This window comes from Melopsittacus undulatus, chromosome 4, assembly GCF_012275295.1.
Source record: "Melopsittacus undulatus isolate bMelUnd1 chromosome 4, bMelUnd1.mat.Z, whole genome shotgun sequence".
NCBI lineage: Eukaryota > Metazoa > Chordata > Aves > Psittaciformes > Psittaculidae > Melopsittacus > Melopsittacus undulatus.
In genome coordinates, this window is record NC_047530.1 from 29763893 (window position 1) to 29779292 (window position 15400).

General features: G+C 38.9%; 1 protein-coding gene across 1 annotated transcript in view; it reads left to right on the plus strand.

The window, feature by feature from the left end:
• The window catches only part of NRDE2 (NRDE-2, necessary for RNA interference, domain containing), a 31256-nt gene extending 16808 nt beyond the window's left edge, over positions 1-14448 (plus strand). Inside the window, exons 8-14 of the mRNA XM_031049430.2 lie at positions 1726-1846; positions 3856-4034; positions 4724-5110; positions 6180-7102; positions 9319-9457; positions 12466-12537; positions 13482-14448. Of these exons, the coding sequence (XP_030905290.2) occupies positions 1726-1846; positions 3856-4034; positions 4724-5110; positions 6180-7102; positions 9319-9457; positions 12466-12537; positions 13482-13607 (1947 nt within the window). The 3' untranslated portion in view covers positions 13608-14448. The remainder of the gene's footprint in view (positions 1-1725; positions 1847-3855; positions 4035-4723; positions 5111-6179; positions 7103-9318; positions 9458-12465; positions 12538-13481) is intronic.
• Positions 14449-15400: the final 952 nt, after the last annotated feature.

A 15400-nucleotide genomic window follows, 5' to 3' on the forward strand; every position in this document is an offset into this window, starting at 1 on the left:
TGACCAGTGTCTGTATCTAGTTAGCACTTCTGCTTCTTTTCCCCATAACTACTGCTGTGTTTTGTTACTGTTGATGAAGAAGGCTAATAGGACCTATAAGCTCTGTTCTGCACAGTTCTTGCAAACTTCTCTTAGGTTCTCTGTTACCTAATATTTTCAGTAACTCTTTGATGGCTACATTAGGAATACCTTTAAAGTATCTTTCATTTGACACATGAGATTACATTCCGTTTATTCTGTTAAAGTATTAAATCACATTTTCTCTTCATTTGCTCAGGAGGATATTGGGTGTGAACCCCAGTAATAATCAGTAAGTTAATATTAGGGGGCAGTTGCCAGTGTAGCATCATCCCACTGAATTGCCAGGAGGTGCTTTCTTTTTAATGAGTGATAGGGAGGGCCACCAGTTAGGCAGCTGGGCTACCACAGAGGACAGAAATGTGATTTCCTTCTGTTACCTCACCTTCTTGCCCAGCAGCCACTAATGAGACTCCATTTTTGCTCCTTAGATTAATGCACCAATGGGCCAGTCTTGTAGTTCAAATAATATCAGTGTCCTCCTAAAGAGCCAAAACATTGAACTAAACAAGAAAACTTTGACTGAACAAGAGTTCAATCATAATTGCCATGCAGAATAGGAGATTAGGTATACTTAAACAGATAAAGCTAGAGTTATACTTCCAATAATTTGAAAAACTTCAGGATTATCTGTAATGTTCAAAAACTCTTAGGAAAGCAGGATGCAAAGGAATCTCAGTTTAAAAGGACAGTATTTAGGTTGGAAGATGCCGTTTTTGAAAACAGAAAATGCCAGGTTTACAGCTGATTGCATATTCTGCCCTGTTACAGAAGTGTTATGGCTCAGTCTTGAGTTACTTGTTTTTGTAATGTTTTCACATTTCACTTTCTCACTTGGAGCAAAGAATGAATCCATCAGGAGTTGCTGTAAGCCCTGCATTTTCTGATATGTTGATAATTTTTCTTGGAGTAAAATTTATTGTTAATATTTGTATTAACAGTGACATATTTATATCCAAGCCAAGGTTTGTTATACAGCAGAACATACAGTAGGAAAGTGACAGTCATTAGAGCTAAGTATACACAAAGCAGGGGCAACTGATGGCTGTAAAGATGACAGATTGCATACTGGCAGTGACAAAATCAGGACTAGAACTCTGGACTTCTGGAAAATGCCCTGAAGTTGTTGACTATCCTGAAACCTGAGAGGTGAATGGCTTTACTGATCTTTTCCTCTTGTCATCAGTCTGGTCATACTTACATCCAACTTCAACATTTTGATTTGACCATAGGTGTATGGTTGTCCGAATTACAATTCCATTAGCCAAATTCTTCGTGGTCACATGGAAGATAGGGAGAAGGAGAGATTTGGTTTCTGAAAGCCACATCTTGGGGACTTTGGCACAGAAGTCTTTTGCTTTCTTGAAAGCCTTATACCTTTTAAAAACAATCTTGTTTCGATGTACGTGTTTCATGTTCATGAAAAGAGCTGATTACAGTCCCGCTGTGCCACAGGCATAATTGAAGTACTCAGTTGTTACTGCTGATTCTTCACCAACATCTAGCAAAGCCTTGAAATACAGAAGTTGCACCCAGATAAAATGATTTTAGGGTCTGGAAAACTTAAGTTGACCCAGGTAGTGTCTGTACAACAGCAAAAATAATTTTCCTATGTTTTGTTTTGGTTGCCACTGCCCAAACCAACAGGTGGAATTCTTTGAACCCTTTTGGGATAGTGGAGAACCACGAATTGGAGAAAAAGGAGCAAGAGGCTGGAAAGCATGGATGCACCAACAAGAAAAGGGTGGCTGGATTGCTCTTAAGGCTGGTATGCCTATGTCAATATGTGTAGTTGTAAATTCATGTGTTCTTCTGAACATTTTGATTAGAATGGTACAAGCTGTTTCTTCTCATGTTTTTGCATTGAACTTCTAAAAAATATTTACCAAGATTAAGACCTAGTATATCATGCTTCACAGGGAAAAGCATGTGTTCAGTGTTCTATGTATGATGCTGCTCATGGAATATCGTCCTTCCTGGGGTAAGGATGAAGGGAGATGGTAGCATATCCTCCACCCCCTGCTGAAAAGGATAAAGGTGTGAGTATTTGATTGAGCCCAAGGAAGCTACTTTCCTTAAAACCTTTCACGTTGGTAGACCAAGTGGAATTATAGAATTATATGATAGCTACCTCAAGGACTTCTAGCTTAATGATTCTGTTTCTAGAATCAGATTTCAGTTTTTTATAGCAAATATATAGTAGAAGTAGGAGGAAAACCTTTCCTTTCTCTTTGTGATGCAGAAAATGAGAAATTGCATTTTCAGTTGGCTGAAGTGCTTCTGGGTGAGCAGGGATGCATAAAACTTCCCCCTGCTGCTCAGTTCCACCTTGTCTACTGGTCTGCAGTGCTTCCAGTAGTCAAGAACTATTTCAAACATACATTCTGAAGGGAAGCAGGGGATGGGAATGTGTCTGACTGAAAATGACCTGTCTTTGTTTTTGCTGCCTCTGCTGCTGTAGCAACTCTAATGAAGCAAGTTTGGCTCTGCCTTTAGTAAGCAAAGGAACTTAAAAATGATCATGTGCTTTCTTAGATTAAGGTGAAAGTTCCTTGCCCCATAACTGAGGTCAGCAGTTCCATTGACATTTTGCCCCAAACTGAGAAGACTCAGTATAGAGAAGAGGATCACTGCAAGGTCCAGTATATATCAGTGCTTTTTCCCATGTGTGTCAAGCCCAAAAGTTCAGGTGCAATCCATAATTGAGTGTAGTCTCTAAAACTGACAAGTTTTTAAAACTTTGGTTAGATCATGGAAGTGCTGCCATTTTTTTTCATGGGGTTGCTGACTAAAAGAGATGCTATAGAGCACAAAAAATATATACAGAGAGAGTAAAAATCTTGCCACCATCTTTTGTTTTGCCTGTAATTTAGAAACTGGGAGTAGGAGTGTTTCATCTAGTTAATGGCAAACATCAGGATGAAGAATTTGGAGGTGGTATAAAAATGGCCTGATTTATGGACCCCAAAAATAGGTAACCATAAATTTTGAGGACTTTTTTCCCCTCAACAACAAGAAAGGAAAAAATAGCTGAAAAATCTCTACAAGCTTTCCCTTGGCCTCTAGGTGCTCATCAGTTTCAGCACAGAATTAGTATATGACTGTCACAGGAAAATATGCTAATTGTATGTCATAGTCCAGAGAGATCATAATGAACGTGGGATGTGGTTAAGCACTTTCTTTTGTGTGTGCTCAGCTACGTTGGTTATTTTAATTTCAATTTAATATATATATATTAAAATAGCTGGTATTTTCTCTCAGCATTTTATTTACAGCATCATTACTCAGCTTGGTGTGTAATGTTTAACGTTATAATACTACTTTTAACTTACAGTGGTTTTCTCAAAATGTTTTTTATGTGAGTATTCATCTAGCGCATGTGAGATTGTGTGCCCAGGCATGAATTGATGAACTGAAGTAGCACAAGAAGATGACTGACTCTTGACTGGTGCTTGCAAACTGCTGTTGATAAAAGTGGTTCACAGTCTGTCAGAGTCTTCTCCTCTATGGGAAAGTTTTGAGCACTGACACTGATTCACTAGTTCAAAAACTGGAAACCTCATTTTAGAGTTGGTGTCAAACCCCAGAACTGTGATGTGGCAATGTTCAGCTCTGTGCTGTTTTACTAAAACTGTATTTGTTTACATTTTTGTAGTTTTTAAATCATAGAATCATAGAATGGTTAGGGTTGGAAAATCGTAAGTGAAATCTGGCTTTTGCATTTGGTGGATTAATTTTCTTCAGTAATTTTGTGTGCTTGTCCTGATTTGACTTTAGATGATGATGATGATGATGAAGAGATAGATGAGGATCAAGAAATACAAGATAAAACTCTTCCCAAGTGGCAAATTTGGTTGGATATTGAACATTCTCGTGAAGCCAGGCATTGGTTACCTTGGAGGCCAGAGAAGAACAAAACAGAAGCTGAAGAAGATTGTGAAGATCCAGAAAGACAGGTCACTGTGATATAATAAAATAATGATAAGAATCATTATCCTTTCATTTGAATTCATTGCCAGTGGCTATTTTAGAGGAGTAGTTGTTCTCTTCATTTGGAAAAAAAATTTTTCTTTGTTTGGAACTCAAAATGTACCTGAGGTTTTGTGCTGAGACTTGTGAAATCCATATGAAGCTCAAAGTTTTGGAAAGGATTGTAAGCAAATAGTCTTTGCTCTTCTGTGATTTCTCTCATCTTATGTGGAAATGTCACAGAAGTCTGTGTCTAAGAAGATGCATGTGTTAAATCAATGAAGATTTTCTTGCCTTCAAGTCAGATAGTTGGATTTTTATTTTTTAATTTTTTCCATACTGGGAGAAAGGTCAAGTCAGGCATTGATTTTCAGATAAAAATGTGTTACATGGCCAGAGCAATAATATTTTCAGACCTTCATTTTGCAGGTTTTTTGTGGAGACCTTTGATACTCGAGGGCAAAGAAGTCTCTTGATAGCAAATTCACAGTCTGACTGGAAGAACACATTGCTTAAATTGTCTGTTTTGAATTTGAATGACATGTTGTTACCATTTCATACTAATTCTAAATCTTTATTGACTTGAAACGGTTATTTAATTACATAAATTACAAGTTTTCTAATTCTATTTGATTGCATAAATTAATGGCATTTGTTTCAATTTGGATTTTTTTAGGTATTATTTGATGATCTTGGACCATCTTTAATCCAGATTTCTAATCCAGACCTTCAACGTCAAATACTGTACTCATTTTTGCAACTCCTCGGAGTTCCATGTACAAGGAAACTCTTCCCTTCCAACCTCTATATTGCCATGGATGAAAATAACATCTTTGACAGTGTGCTTTCTGATGAAAAGCCACTCACTTCTGTTGATTTCCCACTTTCTGGATTCAACAGTGTTGGTCATATGAACACAATGCTACGAGGGAGACATCACATAGGCCACTACAAAGAAGGAGAGGAGTTCATACAGAATATTTTTCATGTTCTGTTCCCGCTGTTTTCAGGAAAGGAAAAATGTAACCTGTCCATTTGTTGGTTACAGTATGAAATATCTAAGGTAATGAGGAATCTGCATGTAATCACTTACGTGATGTATGGCTTTCTTGTATATTAACAGCTATTTTGAATTAGAATATATATTGCTGAAAATCAAGTCTTGTAGGACTAAGTATTCACATCAGGAAATAATGCTTAAGATTGCACTGGGTGTGAAAACAAACAAACAAAAAACCCCAGCCCTTCTCTTCAGTATGTGTTACACATGGCGTACAATTAACAAAATATTGTTTTGTAATTTTGGATAAATGTTACTGTGTGATACATTGTATGCTTGCCAGGAATGGATGCAAGTGGTTTTTTTTTCCACAAAGGCAAATTGAGTCAGCCAAGTACTTTTACCAGACTGTACTACTAAGCACATAATCCCCAATACCATGTAAGAGCTTATCAAGTAACTTACTACTTCCTATACAAGTTAAATTTGTAGTGTTATTGAAGGAAATAACACCTTATCACTTAAATATGGATTTATTTAAGTAAAACTGCTCTAATAGATGCCCACAGAAGGATGAGAGTCCAGGTTGTCTTCCTAACACTTCAAAAGTCTAGTATTGTGTTTCCTTATGGGGAAGTTCCCTGTCTCTTTACCCAAACATTACCTGACCAGATCTTATGTAATCTTCCCATCCAGTCTCCACATTTGTCTGTCAGCACATTCCCCGCTGGGAAAAGTTACTTGGAGATTTAATTGTGCTAGTCATAAGCTGCATCTGGCCAGACAGGATCATTTCTTTCCCATTTCTCAACCATTACAGGTTAGCAGGTCTTTATATGAGCAGTTGGCAGTTTAGAAGTGTGAGATTTGATATTACTTAATGGCAGTGGCAGGAGTAAGAATGATAAGCCTGTGTAATTTGGCTGTGTTGGAGTGAACTGACAACAGGCAGTTGTGACAACTTGCAGTACTCAGTAGCAGCAGACCTGGCTGGTGGTGAAATATGGAACAATATGAGAACAAACACAGTAATGAACTCTTAAAAATGCTGTGAGGTTGTGTTTTGGGTTGGTTTTTGTTTTTTCTTTGTTCTCCACCCCTCTCAGTTTGTTCTGTTTATTCTTGCCTGTAGGTAGTTCAGTGTCTCCAAGGAAAAAACAAAAAGAAGCTGAAAGCGCAAGGGAGAAAGAGTAAAAAGTTGGCCAAGAATCTCCTTAAAGCACCTGACAACCGAAACCATCTTTCTCTCTGGAAACTGTATGCCTACCTGGAGTGGCTGCTTGGTAACATTGATGATGCCAGGAAAGTATTTGACACAGCTCTTTGTGCAGCTGGAGCAGAAGGACTGAAGAATCCCCAGCTCTGCAGCCTCAGTTTGCTTTATGCTCAGCTGGAAGTTGAAATACTAGAAAGTGTAGAAGTAGCTGTTATGTCACGTGCTGCTCATATATTGACCACATTGGCTGAGGGTGGACCATATGTGCCATATAGTGGACATGTGTTACCTGTGAATGTATTGAAAGCTCGTAAAACATATGAGAAAGCACTGCAAGATCATTTAAGTAAAATACCAGTTTCTGATCAGGGCAGTGATGCTGATCAGCTGGTTAACTTGGTTGGTTGTTATGCACTGTTTCAGTATTTGACTGTTGGGATTGATGCTGCAGTACTGATATATACACAGACTTCAGAAAAACTTGAAGCTTCTGGTCCAAAGAAAGGTGAAAATACTGAAGAGAATTCTGGCATTCAGAATCTTCCCGCTGCTCTCGAAGGTGTCACACTGCTGCATACGAATTTATTGAGATTCCACATGAAAATCAGTATTTATCCTTTGAATCCTCTGCGGGAAGCACTAACGGAGGCTCTGAAACGGTATCCTAGCAACCAGTCTCTTTGGAGGTCATATATCCACGTCGAAAGGAAGTCTCACAGTGCTAGCAAAGCACGAAGATTTTTTGATAGTGTCACAAGATCTACTAAGTCTTTAGAGCCATGGCTGTTTGCAATCCAAGCAGAGCAGATGAGAAAAAACCTCACTGACAATGTCCAGAGGTAATATCTTGCAGCTCCTTAAGTTTATGCTTTTTTTTTAATCTGTCTAATCATTTAACAGAGGAAAAGGAATGCCATCATAGTTCTCATTTTGCAAATGAAGCTGTAGCTGGGTAAGGTTGTTTGTTCGAGAGTCAGTGGCAGTATGCTGCATAGCATTAAAAGACCTACGTGCTAGTCTCATGCCCTTTTTGCTGGATCACACTGTGTGTGGCTTTGTGTTTGATTACTTGTGACTGATATCAAGATGGTACACACTTCTTTAAGTATTTTTAAAATAACAGCCTGCTTAGATGGCCAAGATAGACCCTGTGAGCTTAGAAACCGGTGCATTTTAGTATTACGGCAATAAGCAGTGTAATACAGAGCTACGCTGCAGTTTCTGACTGAGCTTGCTGCCCTACTTTACTCCTGGATCACAGAATACAGTTGTGGCAGATCTGTTTCCATAGTGAGTAGTTTTCATATGGGGTTGTTGCTAGGTAAAAGAGGCTGGAAATTTCCTTAATTCACAGTCTGGTCTGGGCCCAGATTTTTTGGTCGCAGTGCAGGAGATGTGGGGAACAGAGGTATGCGTTCATTCTTAAAAGCTTAGTCTGTAACAGTTGTCTACCCATTGCTTGGAGTTACCTACATGCTGCTACCTTTGTACCTCTAATAGTGTTGGCAGTTTTTGTTCTTTGTGTCTGCACATAGCGACAGTGATTTCTAGGAAAGTGTTATCTGGAAGCTTTGCATAGCTGTAAGCTTACAATATTCACACTTGATGAAATTACAGAATTATCAGTATACTTTCAAATGACAGTTACGCCCACTGCTTTGACTGCCACAGTCTGGCAAGAAGCATGCATGCATGATAGTGACATTCTTGAGCTGTCAGTGTATGTGTCATCCTAAATTGTAGTAAGAATTCTACAGACACCAAATGTATAGAAGGATTGTAGTTCAATTTATTGTTAATTACGGACTGACACTGTGATAGCTTTTCATTATTGGTACTGGAAGACAGTGATAAAATTCCAGAACAATTATTTTCTCTGTGACATTTAGTTTCTTTCCAGATTGTTCTGTGCTAGTGTATCCTTTCCTGTAGGTTATATTTCTGTAGGGATAAGTTGGATGTTGTAAGAGCAGAGCTGAACTGCTGCAACAGGGAAATGTCCCGTCAGTCATGCATAAAACTAGTGGTTTATGATGTGACAAACTAAAAATGTCTGTACTGTGTGGGACTTACTTCCTATTCTGATTTGTATTTCTGCTTGTTTAAGTGCTTGGTATTCATTTAAAGAAATGAACACAAAGGGTAAAGCAGCAGTCTATGTAAACCAGTGTGAGGTACGGTGCTTTAAATGTCTGACTCCCTGCAGAGTAAATTTAACCATTTTCTCTCACTGAAAGTTTAAGATGAGAAGAAATACAGCCTCAGAGTCCCTTGAAAAAAAGAGACAAATTAGGAGCATGTGTTAAAGGTGGGTTGTGGAACAAGCTGGCAGGCTGAGAGGGTGCACACAGGCAAAAGTCATGTTGCTGAGAGTGCCCCAGGCTCTCTGCAAGCTTAAGCATCAAAAATAAGCCTGTCTGTATTGGGTGTAGATAGAAATCAGTGCTTTGATGGAAGATACATACCTGCTATTGTATTATTCCTGGAACGTCATGGACTTGAAACTCTGGGTGAAAAAGCGAATCATTATTGTAATCATGATTGAGGTCCAGAGCTGTAATCTAGGCCTTGATCCAAGACCAGTGTATGGTCTTACAAAGATGATGGGTAAATCTGAACAGGCTTGCCTGGGCACCAGAAGGTGACTTGCTGACATAGACTTGAATTGGATTTGAGGTGCTATGCCAAGCTTGGAATGATAAAGGATCTTGAGTGAAGACTAAGATAAGTATTTTAAGTTCATATGATAGGGATTATTGTACTTAAAGATAAATTGTATCCTCCAGTTGGGCAGGGTTAATTTTTCAACATGCTAAAAGAATTTTCACAAGACTGATTTTACTGATTTTCCTGTTTAGAGCTGTGTTGACTAGATTAGCAAGTGCTAAAAGTCTGCTTTATGGCATTCACAGTTTGTAGCACAAAATGCAAAAAGTTTGCAGTACACAGTGCTGTGTGAACAGAGAGTACATTAATCTTCATGATCTTTTACGTGGATGGGGTCCTTTAGCTTGGGTTTAAGGGATTCTGGTTTCTTTTTTCCTCTGTGTTTCAGGGCAGATGTTGGTGAAGTACATTCTACTATTCCTGAAACTGGACTAACAAATCGGATTGTAGCTCTGTTTGAACACGCAGTGCAGAGTGAAAATGGTACCCATTGTCCACTACTGTGGAGAATGTATTTGAACTTTCTGGTAAGAAAAGTAGTAGTGGGTTTGGGTTTCATTTGTTTAGTGTTTTGCTGCTTTGGGTCTGGTTTTTTTTTTATCATATTTGAAATTTCTTATGAACACATTTACAATACTGTAGATTGAAAAAGAATACTAAATGCTGCCGTATCTCATGGTTTGCAAGGTGATAATGTTTGAATTTTCATGCTCTTATTGCTGGGAATGTTAATGAAATGTAATTCTATGGATTAAAAAGAATAATGGGATCTGGCATTGAAGTGTTAACATAGCTGCAGGCAAGTTATTGTGTCTGCCATCTTACACAGATAAAAAATACATCATAAGATGTCAATAGATGGATTGCACACAGTCTTACTAAGAATATAAAGGTAAGTGGGAAGGGAACAGCAGTCAGCACGCTGTGAAATACAGAGGAGATAAGGGAAGGAGAAACTTGGTTTGTGTTTGAGAACATGTCTTGTGTGGCACTATTACAGTGTCCATTTCTAAACAAATCATAGAAGCATAGAATGGTTTGGGTTGGAAGGGACTTGAAAAATCATCTAGTTCCAGCCCTCTGCCAAAGGCAAGGACACCTTCCTTTAGACCAGGTTGCTCAAAGCCCTGTCCAGCTTGGCCTTGAATACTTCCAGGGATGGGGCAGCCACAGCTTCTCTGAGCAACCTGTGCCTGTGCCTCACCACCCTCACTGTAAAGGATTTAATCCTAATATCTAATCTAAATCTGCCCTTTTTCAGCTTAAAGCTATTACCCATTGTCCTATTACTTGCTCTTATAAAAATAGAAAGTACTATAAATTATTATGTGAATTACTATAGAAATATGTGCTTGTAAATATTTTATATAACTTGTGAATGGGGTTGTACAATTGAATTACTGTTATTCTTTACAAACTACTAATCAGGCTTCAGTATGCATGAATGCTGAAGTGAAATCACCCAGTATGCATTCTATCACTAATGATGCATTCATGGAAGGTATCTTCTTTACAAGAACAAGTATTTATTAGATGCTAATACGATGGAGGAAAATAATGCTTTTACAGTAACAGCTTTGAATAACATTGTTCAGAGAAGAAAAATCAACTAGAAACATCAACATTTTCAGATATGGAAAAAGTTGTTATTGCCCAGTATTACCTTAAGATCTGCAGATCTGTTTTCTCTTTGGGTATGTCTAGATAGTCAGTCTTTGGTATTTTGGGAAAAAGCTTCTCGCTGTTTAAAAACACAAAACTTTTATATATATACTGAAACAAAATGTTTCTCTTAAATTCCTATTTATTGTTTATGAAATTGTGCTCGACCAATCTGGTAGCTGCCCTATGGTGAGATGACTAGCTCAGTGGATGAGGGGATAGCAGTGGATATTGCTTATCTCAACTTTAGCAAGGCTTTCCCACTGCCTCTGATAACATCCTTACAGACAAGCTGATGAAGCATGGATTAGGTAAGTGGACAGTGAGGTGGGCTGACATCTGGCTGAGCTGCCAGGCTCAAAGGGTTGTAATCAGCAGTGTGAACTGCTGTAGGGCAGCTACTGTTGGTGCTGTACCCCAGGGAGCAGAGCCCTTTAAGATCTTCATTAATGATCTGGATGATGAGAGCATCTACTGTCAAGTTTGCAGATGATATAAACATCAAGAGGAGTGGCTGATCCACCATCTTCTGCTGTTGGCCTGTACAGGTCCCTTTGAATAGCCAAGAGCCATGAAGATGAGTAAGGGGTTTGAGCATGTATTGTACAGAGGGAGGGTAGGAGACTTGCGGTCGTTCAGCCTGGGGAAGTGAAGGCTCCTGGAAGATGCTGTCCCTGTGTATAAATACCTCATGTGAGGGTGTGAAGACAGAGCCAGACTTCTCAGTGCTGCTGAATGACAGGACAGGAGGCAATGGCCACTAATTTAAATACAGAAATTTCCATTTGGGCATAAGAAAAAGCTTTTTTACTGTGTGGGTGATGAAACACTGAAACTGGTTGTGCAAAGGTTGTGTAGTCTTCATCACGGAGGTACTCAAAACCCAAATAGACATGGTTTTGAGCAGCATGCTTTTGCTGACCCTGCTTGGAGTGAGCAGAGGGATTGAAGCATATGGCCTTCAGAGGTTCCTTCCAAATGCACTGATTCTGTGAAAATGTAGAGGCAGAATGCTACTGACAGCTCTTTGCAGAGCTGCAAAAGATGTGTGTGCATCTGAGTGCACAGCTCTGGTAGCAGGGTCTGCAGCGAGTAAAGTGCATTGCAATTCAGTAAAGGGAGATCATGACACACCAGAACAGCACAAGTTTCTTCTACAGCCAGTGGTTTTAAAGTAGCCAATTAAAAAGATTTCTTCACAAGAAATTGTAATTATTTCTTCCTGTAACTGGGATGACTGAAGCTGGGGAGGTTCAGTCTGCTACTGCTTCTGCTACTCTTCATGGTAGCTGTGTGCTTTGTACTTGTATCACATAGTGGAATGAGTACTTGGAGGAAGAAGTTTTAACTCCTTCCAGATAGATGCTAATTTGACATATCCATATGTAAGGGTTTTAACAAGCTTCTTCTGAGTAAGGGAACGTTTGTAGCATGATCTCTCCAGTGCACAAAAATAGTGTATTATTGCCTTCAGTGTACTGAAGATGCTCCTGTGTAGTATATGTGTAGTATAATAGGTGTAAATTTCGCTAAATGATTTGCACTCTTGCAGTATTGTCAAATAACAGGAAAAGGCACTGACTTTAACTGAAATACTTGGCAGAGGCTTTTTCTGCTTATCCTTGTTCCATTACTTGTCGTACAAATAAAGCCCTGCAACTCCTTAAAAACATCTCTTCGATGACTTTGGAGAGTGCAAGCAGTATCACGAGTGTAACCTGTTAAGTTGCGTAACAACCACAATATATAGTAATAAGGATTGCTCTGCAAAACACTGAGCTTTCCAGCAGTAATTTCTTTGTCTTGGAGATAATTGTTTCATTATTCCAGCTATTACTGCATTGAAACATGAATCTTTTTTTTTCTCTCACAGGTTTCAGTAGGAAAAAAAGAAGAGAGTAAAGGATTATTTTATAAAGCCCTTCAAAACTGTCCTTGGGCAAAGGTAAGCACAAAAAATACAAACCCGGCATCATACTTTAATTTTTTAAGTTCTGTATTTGAAAAAAAAAGAAGAAAAAAGTTAGACACTGGTAGTTGTTGTAATGAGTTATGTGCAAATGAGAAGTTTCTGAAGAGGTACTATAAGATTTTCTGCAAATAAGAGATGCATCCAAAATGGAAACAAACAGTGGTCAGTGCTGTTTGCATTTCAGAACAGAAGGGTGTTGTATTGCATGAGGCAGGGAGGTAATTCCCCTCTGGATGAAGTGATCATGTCTTTCAGACCCTGTTACATTGTGAGCACAGTAGTAACATATAGGCAAATGAACTTGAATCTTAGAGCTTAGTGTCAGAAACTATTCAGGAGCACATGCAGCTCCTCAGTAATGTCTGTGTGTGCTGCAAATGCTCCAGCACCTCTTGACCTATGTTGTATCTTTTGGAGTGAAATTATTTAGTAAGACTTGGAGAAGACTTGATTAGATATTGGTGTCACTGCAGATGTAGGAATTCTGTTTGTGTTATTTTAAGGTAGCATATGCAGTGGAGGCGGTGGTGCCAATCTCTCTCTGGTGACCAGTGATAGGACATGAGGAAATGGCATGAAGCTCTGACAGGGGAAGTTCAGATGGGGAATTAGGAAATGTTTCTCACTGAGAGAGTGGTTGGTCACTGGAACAGCTTCCCAGGGAGGTGATCATGGCACTGAGCCTGTCAGAGTTCAAGGAGCATCTGGATGATGTTCTTAAGTCATATGGCTTAGTGTTAGGTAGTCCTGCAAGGAACATGGATCCTTATGGCTCCCTTTGAGCTTGAGATATTATGATTCTATGAGATTTCTGACATTGTTTCTATGGAGTTGTTTGTGTATCTCTGTGCTTCTATATACTATGTTTCTTCCTGTGATAGAAAGATGGCATAGAAAATGTTGTCATTGTTTTCTAGGTGCTCTATATGGATGCAGTGGAGTACTTTCCTGATGACCTGCAGGAGACACTTGACCTAATGACTGAAAAAGAACTGAGAGTGCGGCTGCCTATGGAAGAGCTGGATCTGCTATTAGAGGTTTAAAAAAGGACTGGAGATGAGCAGGGGAAGTACAGAAGCTAGTTCCAAAATGAACAGTTGGACCTGTCTCTTACCAAACAGGAACTCTGTTGGGACTGGATACTATGTTGGGTTTTTTTTGTTTGGTTGGTTTTGGTTTTGTTTTTTTAAAGTTTTTTAGTGTTTTTTTTTGTTGGTTTTCTTTGTATTTTTTTTTGAGCTTTGCTATAAATTTCCACACAAATGGAGTTCCGTTAGCTGCAAGTATTCTGGAGTCAAGTACTGCATTTTGCCCACAAAAATGCATCCATTTCTCTGAAGTATTGCAGGCTCCTACGGAAGGATACCCTCATATAAATAGCCTCCTACAGAATGTTGCCCATATTTCTTATCCTGTTGTTTGAATTTACATTCCCTAGAATTCAGCAGAGAGTCAGTACATGCCAACTATGGTTTGGTGAGCAGCACAGGAAATAAACATCTGCCAAATAGATGCTCCTCTGTCCTCCAGTTGGCAGGCTTCAGTAGTTTTGTTCAGCTTGGTATGTGTGTGCATGTATACATAACTAGAGTCAAACAGTCATTATATCTGTATATAAACTGTTAGTACAGGCTGAATCTCTGCTTGAGCAGGCACCTATTTTGGGCCCGTGTGTTTTGACAGATGACCCTTTTAATAAGAATATTTATGGAAAAATATACCTATTTGAAAAATCAAAAGGAACTTGAATTATTTTTATTTCTTAATTTAATAAACTATGATTGTATTAAAACTGAAATTGTATCCATAATGCATCTCTAAGCAGCTCACTTTTAAACAAGTTTTTGTAACTGGTTACTTACTTTTGACCTAAATACAGGCAATCATCATAAGGGAAGTAGATGTCTAGTCTGTATTTAATCCTCACCAAAGGTGGCAAAGTAGTCAAAACATGAATGTTAAATTAATGGTTTCTATTCCAAGAGTCTTTAGGCAAGCTACTAGAGAAGTAATATGAAATAACAGTAAATTTAAAGATATGGTTGAACTGTGACACTTACATATTTGTTTTATAAGACTGACTGTGCTGAAATATGTACCAGGCTGTTGAACATCCATGCTCTTGAGACCCAAATACTCAGAAACTGGATCTCATCTGAAAAGAGGGTACCTCCAGCCACTGAATAGCCAGAACTGTTTCAGAGGCTTTTCAGAAGAAATCTGTCACCAACAGCGCTAAGGCCATTGGGATCATCCTGCTGGTGAGATTTGACTACATGGAAAACTATGGCTTGACAAAACCATACCAACCTGTGGGTCAGGTTTCCCTGTAGCACCACAATACAAGATACAGCACATCTTAGTTGAGGCTGCGCTTCATTTATTTATTTCTAAAATGATTTTAAAACATTACAGGCAAGATGTGCAATTCTAAATGGCATTACAGCACTTCCTGAGAGCCGTGTAACACTGCTGTGGCAGCAAGTGATGCTGGTTTTGCTACAGAAGTAATCAATTAGCCTGCATTTAAAAAAAAATTATGTATTTTTTAAATCTGTGCTTCTTTCAGGAATTGAGAGCCCCTGAACTGGAGGTGGGAGTCCCTCTGTGCTCTGAACATCACAAATTGTGTGTGTGGTTTCCTCTCCCATCAAAGTGGAATGCCATTTCCTGTAAAGACCTAGAAGGGACATGGAGACGGGGGAAGCTCAGTTGTGCTCCTGCTTGTGTTTCTCTTCTAAGGTGTGGAATCAGAGCAGCTCAGGTTGCAAGAAACGTTGGAAGATCATCTGGTCCAACCTTTAGGGGGACAGGTAGCCAAGGTGAGATCATCTAG